The 13,942-nt window shown below is 44.4% G+C and overlaps 6 protein-coding genes across 7 annotated transcripts; 2 read left to right on the top strand and 4 right to left on the bottom strand.

Annotated features, from left to right (window-relative positions):
• Window positions 1-278: 278 nt before the first annotated feature.
• On the bottom strand, window positions 279-5,396 carry LOC111596220 (multidrug resistance-associated protein 7). Its single transcript, XM_023310337.2, has 6 exons — window positions 5,282-5,396; window positions 4,667-5,175; window positions 2,659-4,596; window positions 1,895-2,604; window positions 840-1,809; window positions 279-772 (listed from the first exon to the last, which is right to left on the bottom strand). The coding sequence occupies exons 2-6, from the start codon at window positions 5,022-5,024 to the stop codon at window positions 294-296; spliced, it is 4,455 nt and encodes a 1,484-aa protein (XP_023166105.2). The 5' UTR covers window positions 5,025-5,175; window positions 5,282-5,396; the 3' UTR covers window positions 279-293.
• A 348-nt stretch (window positions 5,397-5,744) lies between these two features.
• On the top strand, window positions 5,745-6,869 carry LOC111596223 (coiled-coil domain-containing protein 97). Its single transcript, XM_023310341.2, has one exon. The coding sequence runs from the start codon at window positions 5,790-5,792 to the stop codon at window positions 6,849-6,851; it is 1,062 nt and encodes a 353-aa protein (XP_023166109.2). The 5' UTR covers window positions 5,745-5,789; the 3' UTR covers window positions 6,852-6,869.
• A 33-nt stretch (window positions 6,870-6,902) lies between these two features.
• LOC111596222 (N6-adenosine-methyltransferase non-catalytic subunit) lies at window positions 6,903-8,507 on the bottom strand. The gene is made up of 3 exons (XM_023310340.1): window positions 8,313-8,507; window positions 7,695-8,238; window positions 6,903-7,632 (listed from the first exon to the last, which is right to left on the bottom strand). Exons 1-3 carry the CDS (start codon window positions 8,376-8,378, stop codon window positions 7,022-7,024), a joined length of 1,221 nt encoding a protein of 406 aa, XP_023166108.1. The 5' UTR covers window positions 8,379-8,507; the 3' UTR covers window positions 6,903-7,021.
• A 95-nt stretch (window positions 8,508-8,602) lies between these two features.
• Window positions 8,603-10,091, top strand: LOC111596225 (tumor suppressor candidate 3). Its single transcript, XM_023310342.2, has 4 exons — window positions 8,603-8,815; window positions 8,942-9,668; window positions 9,732-9,894; window positions 9,952-10,091. Exons 1-4 carry the CDS (start codon window positions 8,726-8,728, stop codon window positions 9,965-9,967), a joined length of 996 nt encoding a protein of 331 aa, XP_023166110.1. The 5' UTR covers window positions 8,603-8,725; the 3' UTR covers window positions 9,968-10,091.
• On the bottom strand, window positions 10,083-11,214 carry LOC111596226 (polyprenol reductase). Its single transcript, XM_023310343.2, has one exon. The coding sequence runs from the start codon at window positions 11,130-11,132 to the stop codon at window positions 10,161-10,163; it is 972 nt and encodes a 323-aa protein (XP_023166111.2). The 5' UTR covers window positions 11,133-11,214; the 3' UTR covers window positions 10,083-10,160.
• Window positions 11,215-11,451: 237 nt separating this feature from the next.
• LOC111596217 (epsilon-sarcoglycan) lies at window positions 11,452-13,470 on the bottom strand. Of its 2 annotated transcripts, XM_023310332.2 has the most exons (5): window positions 12,811-13,470; window positions 12,326-12,742; window positions 12,029-12,127; window positions 11,795-11,938; window positions 11,452-11,740 (listed from the first exon to the last, which is right to left on the bottom strand). In XM_023310332.2, exons 1-5 carry the CDS (start codon window positions 13,368-13,370, stop codon window positions 11,629-11,631), a joined length of 1,332 nt encoding a protein of 443 aa, XP_023166100.2. In that variant the 5' UTR covers window positions 13,371-13,470; the 3' UTR covers window positions 11,452-11,628. The 2 variants fall into 2 exon arrangements, with proteins under 2 accessions (XP_023166100.2, XP_023166101.2); XM_023310333.2 differs by lacking the exon at window positions 12,029-12,127 and having other exon boundaries at window positions 11,629-11,740.
• Window positions 13,471-13,942: the final 472 nt, after the last annotated feature.

The following is a 13,942-nucleotide window of genomic DNA, read 5'->3' as shown; positions in this document are numbered from 1 at the left end:
TAAGAATATTTTTGAAAGTAATTTTTGACGTGTTTTTAAAAATAATTAAAAAATTCGTATGTGAATTAAACTCTATATTCCATAATGCGCAAATGTGAGATTTAGTACAGGCAAACAACAATATATATAGACAAAGGTTATTTTTTTTTAACTGATCTGTTGTGTAAAACTCAGGTATTATATTTGGTAAATATATATATATGTATATAAACATAAAGCTAAATATATAACCAAGATTAAAAATATTGTAAAAACTAATATATGAAAACAATAAATAAACAGATCTTTTATAATTAATCGATTTTAGCAAAGTCCTGCAAGCTAATGTCCTGAGCTTGCAGCATGCTGTGGAATAGTGAACTATCATCGGTCGCCAGCTCTTGCGGCTTGCCCTGCTCACAGATGCGCCCCTCATCCAGTACAAGGATGCGATCCATGGCCTGCAGGCCACGCAAACGATGCGCTATAAAGATCAGAGTGCAGCTCTTGAAGGCATTGCGCAACGCCTGTTGCATAGACAGATCTGATTCATCATCCAGGGACGACGTGCCCTCGTCGATGCACACGACCTTCGCGTTCTTGAGCAGAGCACGTGCCAGACAAAGCAGCTGACGTTGTCCGGCGGATAGATTGTTGCCGGCACGATCGACATGGCCATCGAGGCCGCCCAGCTGTTGGACAAGCAACGTGGCGGCTGCCGAGTTCTTGATGGCATGCCAGATCTCGGAGTCGTAATACTTGTGACTAGGATCCAGATTCTCACGCACAGTACCTACATATCAAAATAAAATACAGATTAGTCAAGATTAGGTCATATAATCTCTCAGTAAGACACCTACCTTCAAAGAGAAAGGGCTCCTGTGTAATTACGCCTATGCGTTCACGCAGCACACTCAATGCCAAAGCCTTCAGATTCATCTGATCTAAATAGATGTCACCGTGGCTAAGTGGTGCAACACGCAGCAGTGCAGCCAGCACAGAGCTCTTGCCAGCTCCAGTGCGTCCCACAATGCCAATGCGTTCGAATGCCTCCGTTTCGAAGCTGATGTCACGCAGAGCTGGTGACAGATGCTCTCTGTAGCTGAGCTGCACATTCTTAAAGCTGAGCACACCCTGTGTAGGCCAACCAAATGGTGGATCGGCATTGCCCTCTGCATTTTGTTCCGGTTCCAGTTGCAAGTACTGATCAACGCGCTCCACTGCAACCAGTTCCTGTTCTGTCTCGGCAACGGCGTGTAGCAGATCCCCAAGCTGCCCGGTTATGGACAAAGCATATGAAATACACAGGCCCACCAAGCCAGGATTTGTGGTATGCGAAGCCGTTAGGGCCGCTACGAGTCCAGCGCCGCCTACTAGCAGAGCGCCTAGCATCTGCAGACGCAATGCCAACCACTGCTGAGCGGCTGCTGCCGACAATTGCGCCTTGGTGCTCTCCTCCAGCTTGCCTTGAAAATCGCGCTGAAAACGTGCACTTGCGCGCATGCTGCGTATGGTGGACAGCCCCTGCAGCGTTTCCGTAAAGTGGGTATAGAGCGGGGACATGGCGTTACTCGACAAACGTTTAATATCCCTCGAGGCGTGGCGATAGCGCTGCTGCAGATTCAAATATATCGGCACCATGGGTATAACAACCAACACCAGCCACGGCATGGCATAAAGGCTAACACATAAAGCGCCCATCAAACCCGCTAGCTGGGCCAACAGAATGTTCAGGATGAAGGGCAGCGAATCGTCCACCGTGTTAGTGTCCGAGGAGAAGCGATTGAGTATGCGGCCCACAGAGGTGATATCAAAGAAGTTAAACTTGGCCTGAAAATAATTGTTAAATATTAATTTGATTCAAGCTCCACATTAATGAATTCAAGTAAACGAATCGAACAGATATAATACTTACATACATGACACGCTTTAGAAGTTGTTCATGTATATAGATGGCCGCCTTGATGCCAGCATAGGCAAAGAGAAAGGCACGCGTTAGTGTGACTAATGAATTGGTCACAGCAATCGCTGCGAATATGCCCAAATAGAAGCCCGTCGTATGTGCTGCAGCGCTGTCGTTGCCAGATGCGCCAGCTCGTATTAGTTGATGCTGCAGCGTTGTGTCATTCGTATGGCCATCCAGTGTCGTCTCGGTGACCCAGTGTGCCAGCCAGGCATCGCTCAGATTGCGTGTTAGCTGCATGAGCAGCACAAACAGCAGCACGGTTAAAGCCAGCGGCGCTGACACAGCTTTCCAATAGCAGGAAAACACATTGCCAGATAAATGGCCAAATTCACGTGATTCCTCGAGCAATAGGCTGTCCACACTACGTTTATCCTCCTCTGCTGTCACATTAGCCAGCTCGAAGGACGAGCGACGCAGCAATTCGTTAGCGTCCTCGTCCTCCTCCTCTTCGCTCAGGTCAATGCTCTCCGTCATGTAGTCACTGGGTCGCAGTTGTCCATCCTTAATATGGAGAATCTGATTGGCATGGAAGAACAGTTGGGTGCTTCTCGTCACCACAATGCGTGTCTTCTGCTTCAGTAGGCCCAACAAACAGTGGCGTATAATATGCTTAGCCACGTGAGCATCCAAGGAGGAGAGAACGTCGTCCAAAAGATAAACTGAAAGGAATCTTTTGTAGATTACAATTAATTTTAAATGCCATAAACGCTTACTCTTCTTGTCCTGGTACACAGCTCTCGCCAAGGCAACTCGCGCCCTTTGCCCGCCAGACAGCGTTCGTCCGTTTTCCCCCACGCCTATCAGATCTCCGCCAAGCGTACGTATGTCCTCGTTCAGGGCGCAAGCATGCAGCACCGTCTTGTACCACTGTTCATCAAAGTTGCTACCCCAGACGATGTTGTCGCGTATGGTGGCACGTTGCAGCCACGGTGATTGAGGCACATAGCCAAAACCGTTGGTTAAATCTTGAATGCACACTTCACCATCGACGCATTGTAGCCCGGCTATGATGGCTGTGAGCAGACTGCTCTTTCCCCCGCCTACTGGGCCCTCGATGCAGATTAGTTGACCTGTCTTGACATCTAAATTGATGTCACTTAGACGAAACTGGGATATGGTTGTCTCACAGTCCGTATCGCTGTGCTCTGTATCATGCACAAAGTGGGCGCATTTTATTTCCAGCACACTGCGTGTGGCATCTCCAATTGTACTGGTGCGCATTATAGGATTATAGTAGCTTGAATAATCCAAATTGGGCACATCCATTAGTTGTTGCACGCGACGAAGGGAAACCCACGCCTCGATCAGGCCATTGAGCACCCAGGGAAAGGCATTCAATGGACCAATCAGCATGTAGAGTAGGGCAACACTTGTATAGGTCGTCGAGGCAACCAAGGGATTGCCAAGCAGCACAGATACTCCAAAGGTGAGAAGGCACATGAGCACAGGTGTGGTTGCCCAGAAGTAAACGCACATCGCATCCAAGTATTTGCGCTTGGACAAAAATCTCAGTTCCTCGGTACGGAGTGAGCGGATTTTTGTAATAAATATTGGCTCCCAGGCATTGGTCTTGATTTGCTTGGCGCCTTGCATGGTCTCCGTCGTAGCTGACAGTCGTGCATCCTTGGCAGTCATTAGGCCTGTGGAATATATGCCAATGCGCTTCGCTAGCCAGCGATTGATGGGTATCAACAGGGCTGCAAAGACGACGCCAGCCAAAAAGGCGGCTCCCAACTGTAGATACAGCAGGTAGAGCGTGGTGAACAGCTTGAATGGTATGCTCCAGAAGAAGTGAAAGCTAATGCATGAGTTAACAATTCGATCCGCATCCGTAGACATCAAGTTCAGCATATCTGGACGGGCTTCACGTACGCCCCGTGCCTCCAACGCTTTGCGATAGATACTATTGACAACGCCCACGCGCATCTTCATGCTGACCATAGCCATGCGCCAATCAAAATGACAGCCACACAACGCCGACAGCAAGGTGCTCCCGAACAGACCCAATGCATAGTAATATGCTTTCTGACCCGCTTCTGATCCATCCTGCCGTAACAGTCCGCCCAATAGCAATGGACCCGCAAAGCTGGAAATATCCGCCACCAGACGCAGCAGACCAATTAGATAAAACTCGAAGCCGAAGCACTTGTGCAGCGCACGAAAGACACTCTGTGACTGCGACAAAGCCAGATGAAGTCGTTCGCTGAGGCGCGTAATGTTCAGTGCGTCGGGCAGATCGAACAAGTCCTCAATGCGACGCAGCTTGCCGGCAACACCTTTGTTTATGAGCGGTTTCACCCAGTGGAAAACGAAACGCGACAGCCAATTGGCCTCGTCCTGGGCATGGCCAAGCAGCGCTTCATTCAACTCAAAATGGAAATAGGTATAGCGATTGGACAACAACGCCTCCTGCTCTCGATCCCTATTTCCAGACGGTGTGGCACAGTATATGGCATTACCTTTAGGCAGCAGTGTGGCGGCATAGCAGAAATCGCACAGCAACGTGGCCAAGCTCCATGGCCACCACTCAAAATGACGACTCGTGCGCAACCAAACGCCATCAAGCACTACGACCGTGAGCCAGAAGATATTCATCAACAAAGGACCGCGAGGACTCAGCGTGCCATAATGCCGAGCACTCAGTAGGTAACCTGAAAAGAAATTGTCCATTGAGTCAGAATTTAGTTGACTGCAACAGAAACATCGCTTTGAGGGACTTACCACAATGAACTACCCACATGATGCACTCGGCACTGACAACTAAGATATCGACCGCATACAAATCGATGCCTGCCCGAAGGAATACGAATATCTTGGATACAGGCAATATTGCCAATATAATACTAAACAATATGCGCAATGATAGCATTTGCAACTGCAGTCCATTGCGTACTATCTGGTTCGTATGGTTGCCGAAATTGTAGGCGGATATGGCTGCAAAAATTGTGTAGACGGGCAATTGGAGCAGCGTTTTCTGGAAGCAGGGCAACAGATCGTTGGTATCGTTGGCGAACGGCTTCAGACCCGTAGGACAGAAGTGCGTCCAGTTCCATGCGAAATTCCAATCACTGTCCGACATGGTATTTCGTATTTAACGTGCACTGACAATGGCGTTTATGAAATTTGTTGTTTTTTTCACCCAGTTTAGTTTCTTAGTCATCATTTGCGTTTGTCGCGCGGTTGAACAAAAAGAAACGCGCGCGGCATGGGCTGCTAAACAGTGATAAAGGCTATTGGGGAAAACAGTTTATTACTCAGATTGCGCGTTAGTGATTAGCTGTCGCCGCTCCTGTTTGTAACTAAAAAACAGCTGGCGCCACCAATAAAAAAACCTACATAAACAGCTGTGGCGTTCACTCGTGAATGACAGTGCGATCTTCACGCGACGTAAAGATATCGATGTCGTTGTTGGTATTTTAAATTCAATTTGGTGGATACAACTAATAAGTCAATGAAAAGCGCATATATGAATATATAATATACATATAGTATAGAATAAATAAAATTTAATACAACTTTTTATTTATTGCACGATTTTAGATATAAAAAATTGTGCATTCAGAGTAATTTTTCTGATGCCCATTAAGAGAATTTATTAAAGGTTTATTAAAAAAAGATACAGACTATTTACCAAAAATATTAAAAAAAAAATAATAACTAAACAAACTATATCTCAAGCTTATCAGTTACTGAATAATTTAACAAGTTCATTTGCTTATGAATGACTAAATATTTGAACAAGTTCAGCGGCTCAAATCAATAGGCAACTCTAAATACGAAGCTTTCATTGCGACTGTCCGACTGTAAGAAGAAGCATTTGTTTACAAATATTCAATTTTATAAAATGACACAAACGGAAACCGCGAGTAGCGAAAGCAGCTCAGAAGTGGCTGAATTACCAAATCAACTGTTGGATATATTCAAGGCACTTGCTGAGAATGCCAACATTATATTTAAGTCTCAGCAAATCGACGATCCTGAGTTAAATTTAGAAGAAAAGCAGCAAATTGCGCAGGACGCATTTCAGAAAAATCGTGAAAACTTCTTAATACGTTTTGGTAGTTACCTAAACGAGCAGCAATTAGCCGATTTTCAGAGTGTGGGTGTAATAGAACCCATCAAACCCGATGAGAATCTTGAGGAGATATCCCTACTGATCGAAGACTTCAAAAGAAAACTCCTTTCACGCGCCATTTGCATCAAAAATAGAAGATACCATGCAATGCAACAGCTGCTGCAGCAGGGAGAATACTTCAGCGAGCACGAAATGATGCAGCGTGCGCCAGAACTTTATCAGGAGCTGATCGGCCAATACCTAACGGAACAGGAAAAGAAACAACGGGACAGCTATGATGTAAGGAACACTAGCTTCTCAGGCATATTGATGCACACGCTGGAGCAGAAGCAGCGGGACGAGCTATTGCAGCAACAGGTAGACACCAGTGCAGAAATGGATGAAACTCCCACAGCCAACGTTGACTGTGAAGTACCCGCCGCATGTCGCCAACAATGGGGCGGTTTCGAAGATGACGAACCCGTGGCTTGTTCCTCAAGTCGAAATACGCAAACCCCTTTAGCGCCAATCAATCGAATAGTCACCGCGGAGTACTATAATCCAGGTGAAAGAGAGCTGCTGCGCAACGAGTTTATGGGCTTGATGAAGGAGCGTTTTCTCAGTGGCCAGGACACGGATTTCGATTACACAGCCGTCGATGATAATGCTCAGCTGGATGATCTAAAGCAAATTGAAAGAGACGAGGAAGATGCCTACTTTGAGTCCAGTGATGAAGATGAAATTGCTGCTGCAGTTGATGAAGTGCCATTAAAGCTGCCCAATTCCAGCGACGAGGATGAACTGGACGTGTATATGCGGCATCTGAATCAACATCCCAGTTTGCAGCATTAGTTCCTTTTTATTTTAGCTTTAATCCTAGCTTTAGAAAGTGTACACAAAGTAGATATTTACTTTAAACTTAAGATTAATACCGCTGTGGAGCTCATATAGCTACGTTCCAGATCAATTGAATGGGCCATTATCGCACTTAATTATAGAAAATACATGCATTTTAGTGATTATTATCTGGGCCGGCCACGACTTCGGGGAAAGCCGCGTCCACGGCCACGCAAAACTTTACTATTTGGTGGCGGACTCTTTGGTCGCAGCATCTCGATACGACTGGTGCAGCCGGTGGCGGTGGCATCCGCAAAATAAGTCTGATATTGTTCAGCATTGAAATTGGAATTCGTCAACTCAGGTCCGACGGTTAGCCAACCCGGCCGTATGCTCGAATCTCGACCAAACAAATGCAAACGTCGACGGCCCAGGCAAAAGTGTTCTATGATATGAAAGATTTCGATGGGCTTCTCGAAACTACCGAATTCCTCCTCCTCGGATATAATCAGATCAATGTCCACATTGGCGTGTATAAAGTCGCCATCACTAGAACGTCGAACTGTGCCCTTGATGCCCATCAGGCAGTGTTCCTTGGTGCGTTGGAAAACCGATTTGGGTATGGCCTGCTTGGAGTGTCCAGGCTTATTAATATTGGTGCGTATCCAGCAGATGTCCTCGCAGCGACGAAAGCCCCACTTTTTAAGGCAATTCCGACCCTGATCCAAGCCCTCCGATGAGCCACACCACAAAAAAACAAACGAGCGATGTTCGGCTATTTCGCCAACATCCAAATCTAGAAATATATAAAGACTATTATATGATTTCTATATAATTATTTTAAATTGTGCAGCTCACTGAGTATATCATCCCAGTTCCAGAAGACGCGGGGCGCTCCGCCTACTGTTGCCACAGCGGGTGCAGCTCGAGCATATTCTTCAAGCGGTGGCTCAATTAATATGACATCAAATTTGCTGCCCAATGTTTTCACATCCAACGTTTTAAGATCTGCTTTCAGATACATGGGCGCCGATGCCGTGTCCTGGATAAGCTTATCCTTTAACTTGATCAGCTCACGCAGCTTGGGATATTCCTCGAAGCGATCGGCCAGACCGACATCGCGTATAAAATTTTGTGGCCTTTGTCCGGTGTCCACGAAATGCTGGCAGTAATCATTGTGCGGATTGGAAGACTGTGTGCCTTTCAAAAAGGTCGATGAATCTCTGTATATTATCTCGTTTGGTGTTTTCTTGGAGGACGAGGCGCCGCCGCTGGAGCCTTCCTCCTCATCCCTTTGACCCGAAGCATTGAGCTGCCGGCTGCCACCGACACCGGCATAGTTATTGCTATCTTCTGCATTGCCCAGCACCTTTTTCAGCTCATCAACACTAGACAAGCCGAGCTACAAATTGTAATTGATTAAATATTTTTAAAAATTTATCAAAAAATCGAAGCTGAAAATTCACGCCCACTCACCGTTTGGGCCAGCAGCAGCCTACGTTTACGCGAACGCTCCTGTGAGCTCTTCAATACATCACTCATTACAAACAGTGCTTTTGCGGCACACTAAAATAAATTAATGTTTAATTTAAATTAAAAATAAAGACAAATAAAAAATCGTCGACCAACGCGTCTCGACAACGCGAATAGTTGACGGTGGAGATGTAAACGGCACAACATTGACACGAATGTGCTTTGCGATGACTAGCATATACCATCACTAATTTATATTAGCGACTAGAAGAAGAAGCGCTATGACAGTCTGGCAACGCCACTACTCAGCTGCCATTCACAATCAGCTGCTACAAAAAAATTTGTTCTACCTTAAACGAACGCTTTATTTTTGGCTTGGAATTAGTGAAAAATTTTAAACAAAATAATACTTCAAAATGAAGCTGCTGCACAAGACTTTCTTGTGCGCGCTTATAGCGTTAGTCGGCTGCCTAATATTTGTCGCCGCACAGGGTAAACAACAGAAGGTATGTACACAACGCCTGTCGATGGGCCACGTCACATCGAGTCATAGGCCGGTTCCGGTTCCGATTCCAGCTTACCGGCAAACTTCCTTAAAATGTTATAAACATTAATTCATTGTTAAATTACAGACGGGCCTGTCTCTATCGGAAAAGGTTCAAAATCTGGTGGATATGAACATGAAGAAGCCCCTGTTGCGTTTCAATGGTCCCAAATTCCGCGAGTATGTGAAAAATACGCCGCGCAACTACTCAATGATCGTGATGCTTACGGCACTGGCGCCTTCTCGCCAATGTCAAATTTGTCGCCATGCCCACGACGAATTTAGCATTGTGGCCAACTCGTATCGTTTCTCGCCAATCTACTCCAATAAGCTATTCTTTGCCATGGTCGATTTTGATGACGGTTCCGATGTGTTTCAAATGTTGCGTCTGAACACGGCGCCCGTTTTTATGCATTTCCCGGCCAAGGGCAAGCCAAAAGGTGCGGATACCATGGATATTCATCGTGTGGGCTTTGCTGCTGATTCGATTGCAAAATTTGTGGCCGAGCGCACGGATATCACAATACGCATCTTCCGTCCACCAAATTATTCGGGCACAGTGGCCATGATTACTCTCGTTGCCTTGGTTGGTAGCTTCTTGTACATACGACGTAACAATCTGGAATTTTTGTACAACAAAAATTTGTGGGGAGCAGTGGCGCTGTTCTTCTGTTTCGCCATGATCTCGGGTCAGATGTGGAATCACATACGTGGACCGCCGCTAGTGCACAAGACACAAAATGGAGGCGTTGCCTACATACATGGCTCATCGCAGGGTCAACTGGTCGTGGAGACCTACATTGTCATGTTTTTGAGTGAGTGTCGATTAGTTTCGATTAGTATCGATTACCCTAATTATTCACTCCTCGTCTTTACAGATGCTATGATTGTGCTCGGCATGATTCTGCTGATCGAATCGGGCACACCGAAGGCTCACAATCGTAATCGCATGATGGCGATGGCTGGTCTAGTACTTTTAACGGTATTCTTTTCATTTCTGCTATCCGTATTCCGTTCCAAGGCGCAGGGTTATCCATATAGGTAAGTCTATCGGATTATAAATACCAAGAGCTTTATTCTGACACTTTCCGCTTGCAGTTTCTTGTTTAAGTAAAAACTGGCGCCCCAAAAGAAGTTCGATTGGAACGTTATTAACGTATTATTAACGTTTTATATATAGTTCAAATTCCAAAACTAAAATAAAACCACACAAATCACTAAAACACGTCTAATAAATAAGCCACTTAATAATTAGGTATAAATTAATTTACAGTAGCCAGTTTTTAGTATCGAATTTACGATTAGTTTTATAGTAACCAAGGTATAATAGCACGTCGTCTCTTGGGGTAGTCCTTAAAGTTATCTTTGTACCACTGATGGGTGAGCAAAGCGTTGATCGTCTGATTGCTGGCCACCCAAAGGAAGATCAACTTCCAAGTGATGATTGGTGTAAACAGATCCGCGAGGCAGTAGTACATGACAACTTCAAAGAACATGTGAGGCGAGGAAATCCAATTGAACCAACCTCCATTGGGCATCAAGTGTTCTTCGGTTTGGACAGCGCCCGTCTTTGCATTCTTGCGAAGATTCACAAGCAACATATTGCTGGTATATTGTTGTAGCCAGGCGAAGAGGAAGATGAGCACATAGGCGGTTTGGAGCAGACTGATCTTGGAGAGTGTAAAGGGCGCGGGCTTTGAACCTCTTACGAAGCCCGCCGTGTTCGCTAGCAGAGCGACTATGGCACCAAAATAGTGTATAAAGCCCACAGCATAGTGGGACAGGTTCATCTTACTGCGTTTCGAAAAGATTTGTACAAAGTTCGTCTCATAGAAGCGACGCACGCATTGCAAACTAAGCAGCAAGGTGCCTAACAGAGCGGTATTGGAGTCCACCTGCACCTGTCGCCGACCGCGGCCGCCACACATGAAATCCAAAAAACGGACCACGAATTCCGGTGCTGTTTCTTGGCTCCAAATAGCGGCGCTGATTAGGTAGAGCGCCAATAGCGACCAGCCAAAGGCAAATACATAGAAATGACTGAACCAGGCCTTGGGCACTTCTAAGTGACTAACGAGTACATCCGTGTCACCCTTATGACTATGTTTGCCATAGCGAAATGATTGACGTATGCTATTGGGCAGATGGGATTCCACAAGGGTCATCAAGCTGCCCAGTAGAACGATTGTTATAATAAATACGATGAAAATTACTTGAATTAGATTTATTTTGTACTGTTCAATTAGCTCCTCTATGGAGCCAATTAATTTCAACACCATATTGTATATAATTCAAAATGTTGCGAGGAAATAGAAAGCCATAAGGCCACGACTTTCACCAGAAGTTTATCAGTTGACCAAATGCGCGTGCTGAACTGTGAATGGCAAATATGCAGTGTTGCAGACTTACGTCAAGGCGCGGCTTTCAAATTCGTAGCTGTTGGGTGTATGGTAAAATAGTTATGGCAGTGAATGGCAATTATGCATTGTGACAGAATTGAGTTGGGCGCGCATTTCAAACATGTTAACAAAGTAAGTTAACTACTCATCAAAATTGTTATTTATTTTCAACAGAGCTAAAATTAAACTAAATTGCCTATGCATAATGTAAGATAATTGATATATATGCATTATTCGATGCGGTTATGATATGCACAACTAGTGATATATACGTGAATTGTGCTCCAAGTGGTAATTGTAGTTGCGTTTTCGTTGTGTATTGCTTTTTGATTTATATGAAGCGCCTTTAGCAATAGAGCACTCGCGGCGATGTTTGTCAAATGTCCACGCCATTACGACCCAAAGTGCCGCCCTTATACGGCGGAGGCTTGGGACGGGCATAGATGCCAGTGGCACCCGATTCCAACTGATATAAACTATTGTTTGGACTGAAATATAGAAGGAATGATAAATCGATATTTAAGGTATTTAAAGCTACAAACCTTTGTGAACGCATGCTGGTATTGTCTAGCAGAAAATTGGGATCCTTGAGGCTTTTCAGCGTTGTCACCGGCTGCATGGGCTTCGTGTCTGAGCACTGAACCATTTGCACAGTGGACGACATAGGATAGTCTATGTGAACAGAGCTGCAAGGAAAGAGACAAAATATACATAATATGTAATATTTGGTTATAAATATTTTCAAATTTAAATAAATAATATTAAACATAAGTCACCTGTCCTCCTCAACATCCGAATCGTTGGGCATTGGAGCACAGGACTCTTCGCATATATTAAAAATATTTGCAAAGAATAACTCAGATTGCGGATCGTAACTAAAGAGAAAGTAAATAAAAACAAATTTTATAGAAAAAGAAAAACGAGTAACAAATAAAAGATATTGAAAATAAATTGTGAGGTAAAAAAATAAACAAGAAAAATATAGAAAATTTAGGCACTTGAGCTGATGATGATATAGGTGTATCGATTTGATATAAGTTACCAAAGCTCTCAACTTTACCCTTATGACTCACAATTTCTGATGCTGAAAGCAGAGCACAGCCGACAATATGCCAACGAGGACGGCAAAGATCATGCCCGGGATGGCAAAGGCGAAGGCGAATTCATCAATATAATTACGCATGGGCACATCTTCGCGTGGTATGCCCAGCCAGCGTTCCTGTTCCCGTTGCAGCTGCTGTTGTCGATGCTCTTTGAGCTGCTCCTTGACCCGCCCATGGTTATTATGATAGAGCACCTCGGTGGGGGATTCGATGCCGATCATCTTAAAGGCGCACCAATCCAGCTTGAAGCCAACATTTTCGAAGATCTTTTGCACGGAGGTTCGTTTGTATGTGCAAGAGGGCAACTTATACAGTGGGCGCACTTCCTCCTGCAGCTCCTTGAGACGCGGCGAAAACTGAGCAAAGCTGCCCACGTGCACTATGACGCTGCGCCGGATAGAATATGGAAACTATATAGCCAAAAAGTTGAATATTTGACAGCTCTTTGAACTTACCCCTCTCGTTGCTGTGGCCGCAGGGGCAAACGCCCGCCCATATTAATGGCAGATTCCATGAAAATTACACTCAAATCGTCTTTGCTGTCCGGCCAGAGATCCTTGCGGAATATGTTGCGTAGGTTCTCCACACGTCCCGGATCCATCAAGTGCACCCAATTCAAATTATCTATTTTCATCTGAACCACATTTGGAGTTATAAATTTATGGGCCACAAACATCGAAATGACCAGTTGACGAGTTTCATAATTTTGCCTATTCAATGCAATCACATCGAGATTCAGACTTTTTCCAGCCGTCGAAATTGGGGGCGTGCCATAGAGAAAGCCCGCATGATATTCGTGGCTATACATATAGCGCATCCAAGTAGGCAAGTCGGGATAATGCTGCAGCGAGGGTCTATAGCGAAATTGTTCACTAATTACTTGATGGGTCCAATTGAAAAGTTGCGGCTCGATTTTGAATGTGAAAAGTTCTCCCACATTTGCCTGTAAATGTAGGTTAAATACGCTGCAGCTAGCAAAAGCCAAACAGGACACAAATACGAATAACAAATGCATTGTTTGTATTAAGTTTCACTAGCACAATTTACATTAACATTTTATTGATCAACAAAACAGGCGTCTCTGAAAAATTGTTCAAGTGTGTATCTAGCTGCTAGCTGGCAGACAGCGCAAGCGCAGTAAATGACAGCAAAGATAGACATCAAAACACCTGTTGCGCTAGGTCAGTTTCTAATACTTAAATAGTAAATAATAACATTAATAATATAATCATACATAGAAACCAAGAAAAAATTAAATCTTTGCGCAATTTCAATTCAAATTTAACGAATTATTTATATTTTCATTTTACCACAGTCTGGCAGCCCTATTGCCATAAATATCGATAGGTATGATTGGTCAGTTGACTTTACTTGAACGTATAGTATTAAACAAAGTTATACTATTTTAATGAATATCAAAACTTAATTTTAGTTTTATTTGATAGAAGTAATGCCACATACCGAAAACTTGCAAGACCAAAAATGAAGCTAGGTCTAAACAATTCAAATTCAAGTTAAACAAAAATAGCAGCTTATTATATTAACAGTTCGGCAGCACTGTTGCTATAAGTATCGATACCATTTGTT

Source organism: Drosophila hydei, unplaced genomic scaffold (assembly GCF_003285905.1).
Source record: "Drosophila hydei strain 15085-1641.00,03,60 unplaced genomic scaffold, DhydRS2 tig00008114-arrow-pilon, whole genome shotgun sequence".
Lineage (NCBI taxonomy): Eukaryota > Metazoa > Arthropoda > Insecta > Diptera > Drosophilidae > Drosophila > Drosophila hydei.
The sequence above is the reverse complement of the archived record's forward strand: the minus strand, read 5'-3'. Positions and strand labels throughout refer to the sequence as shown.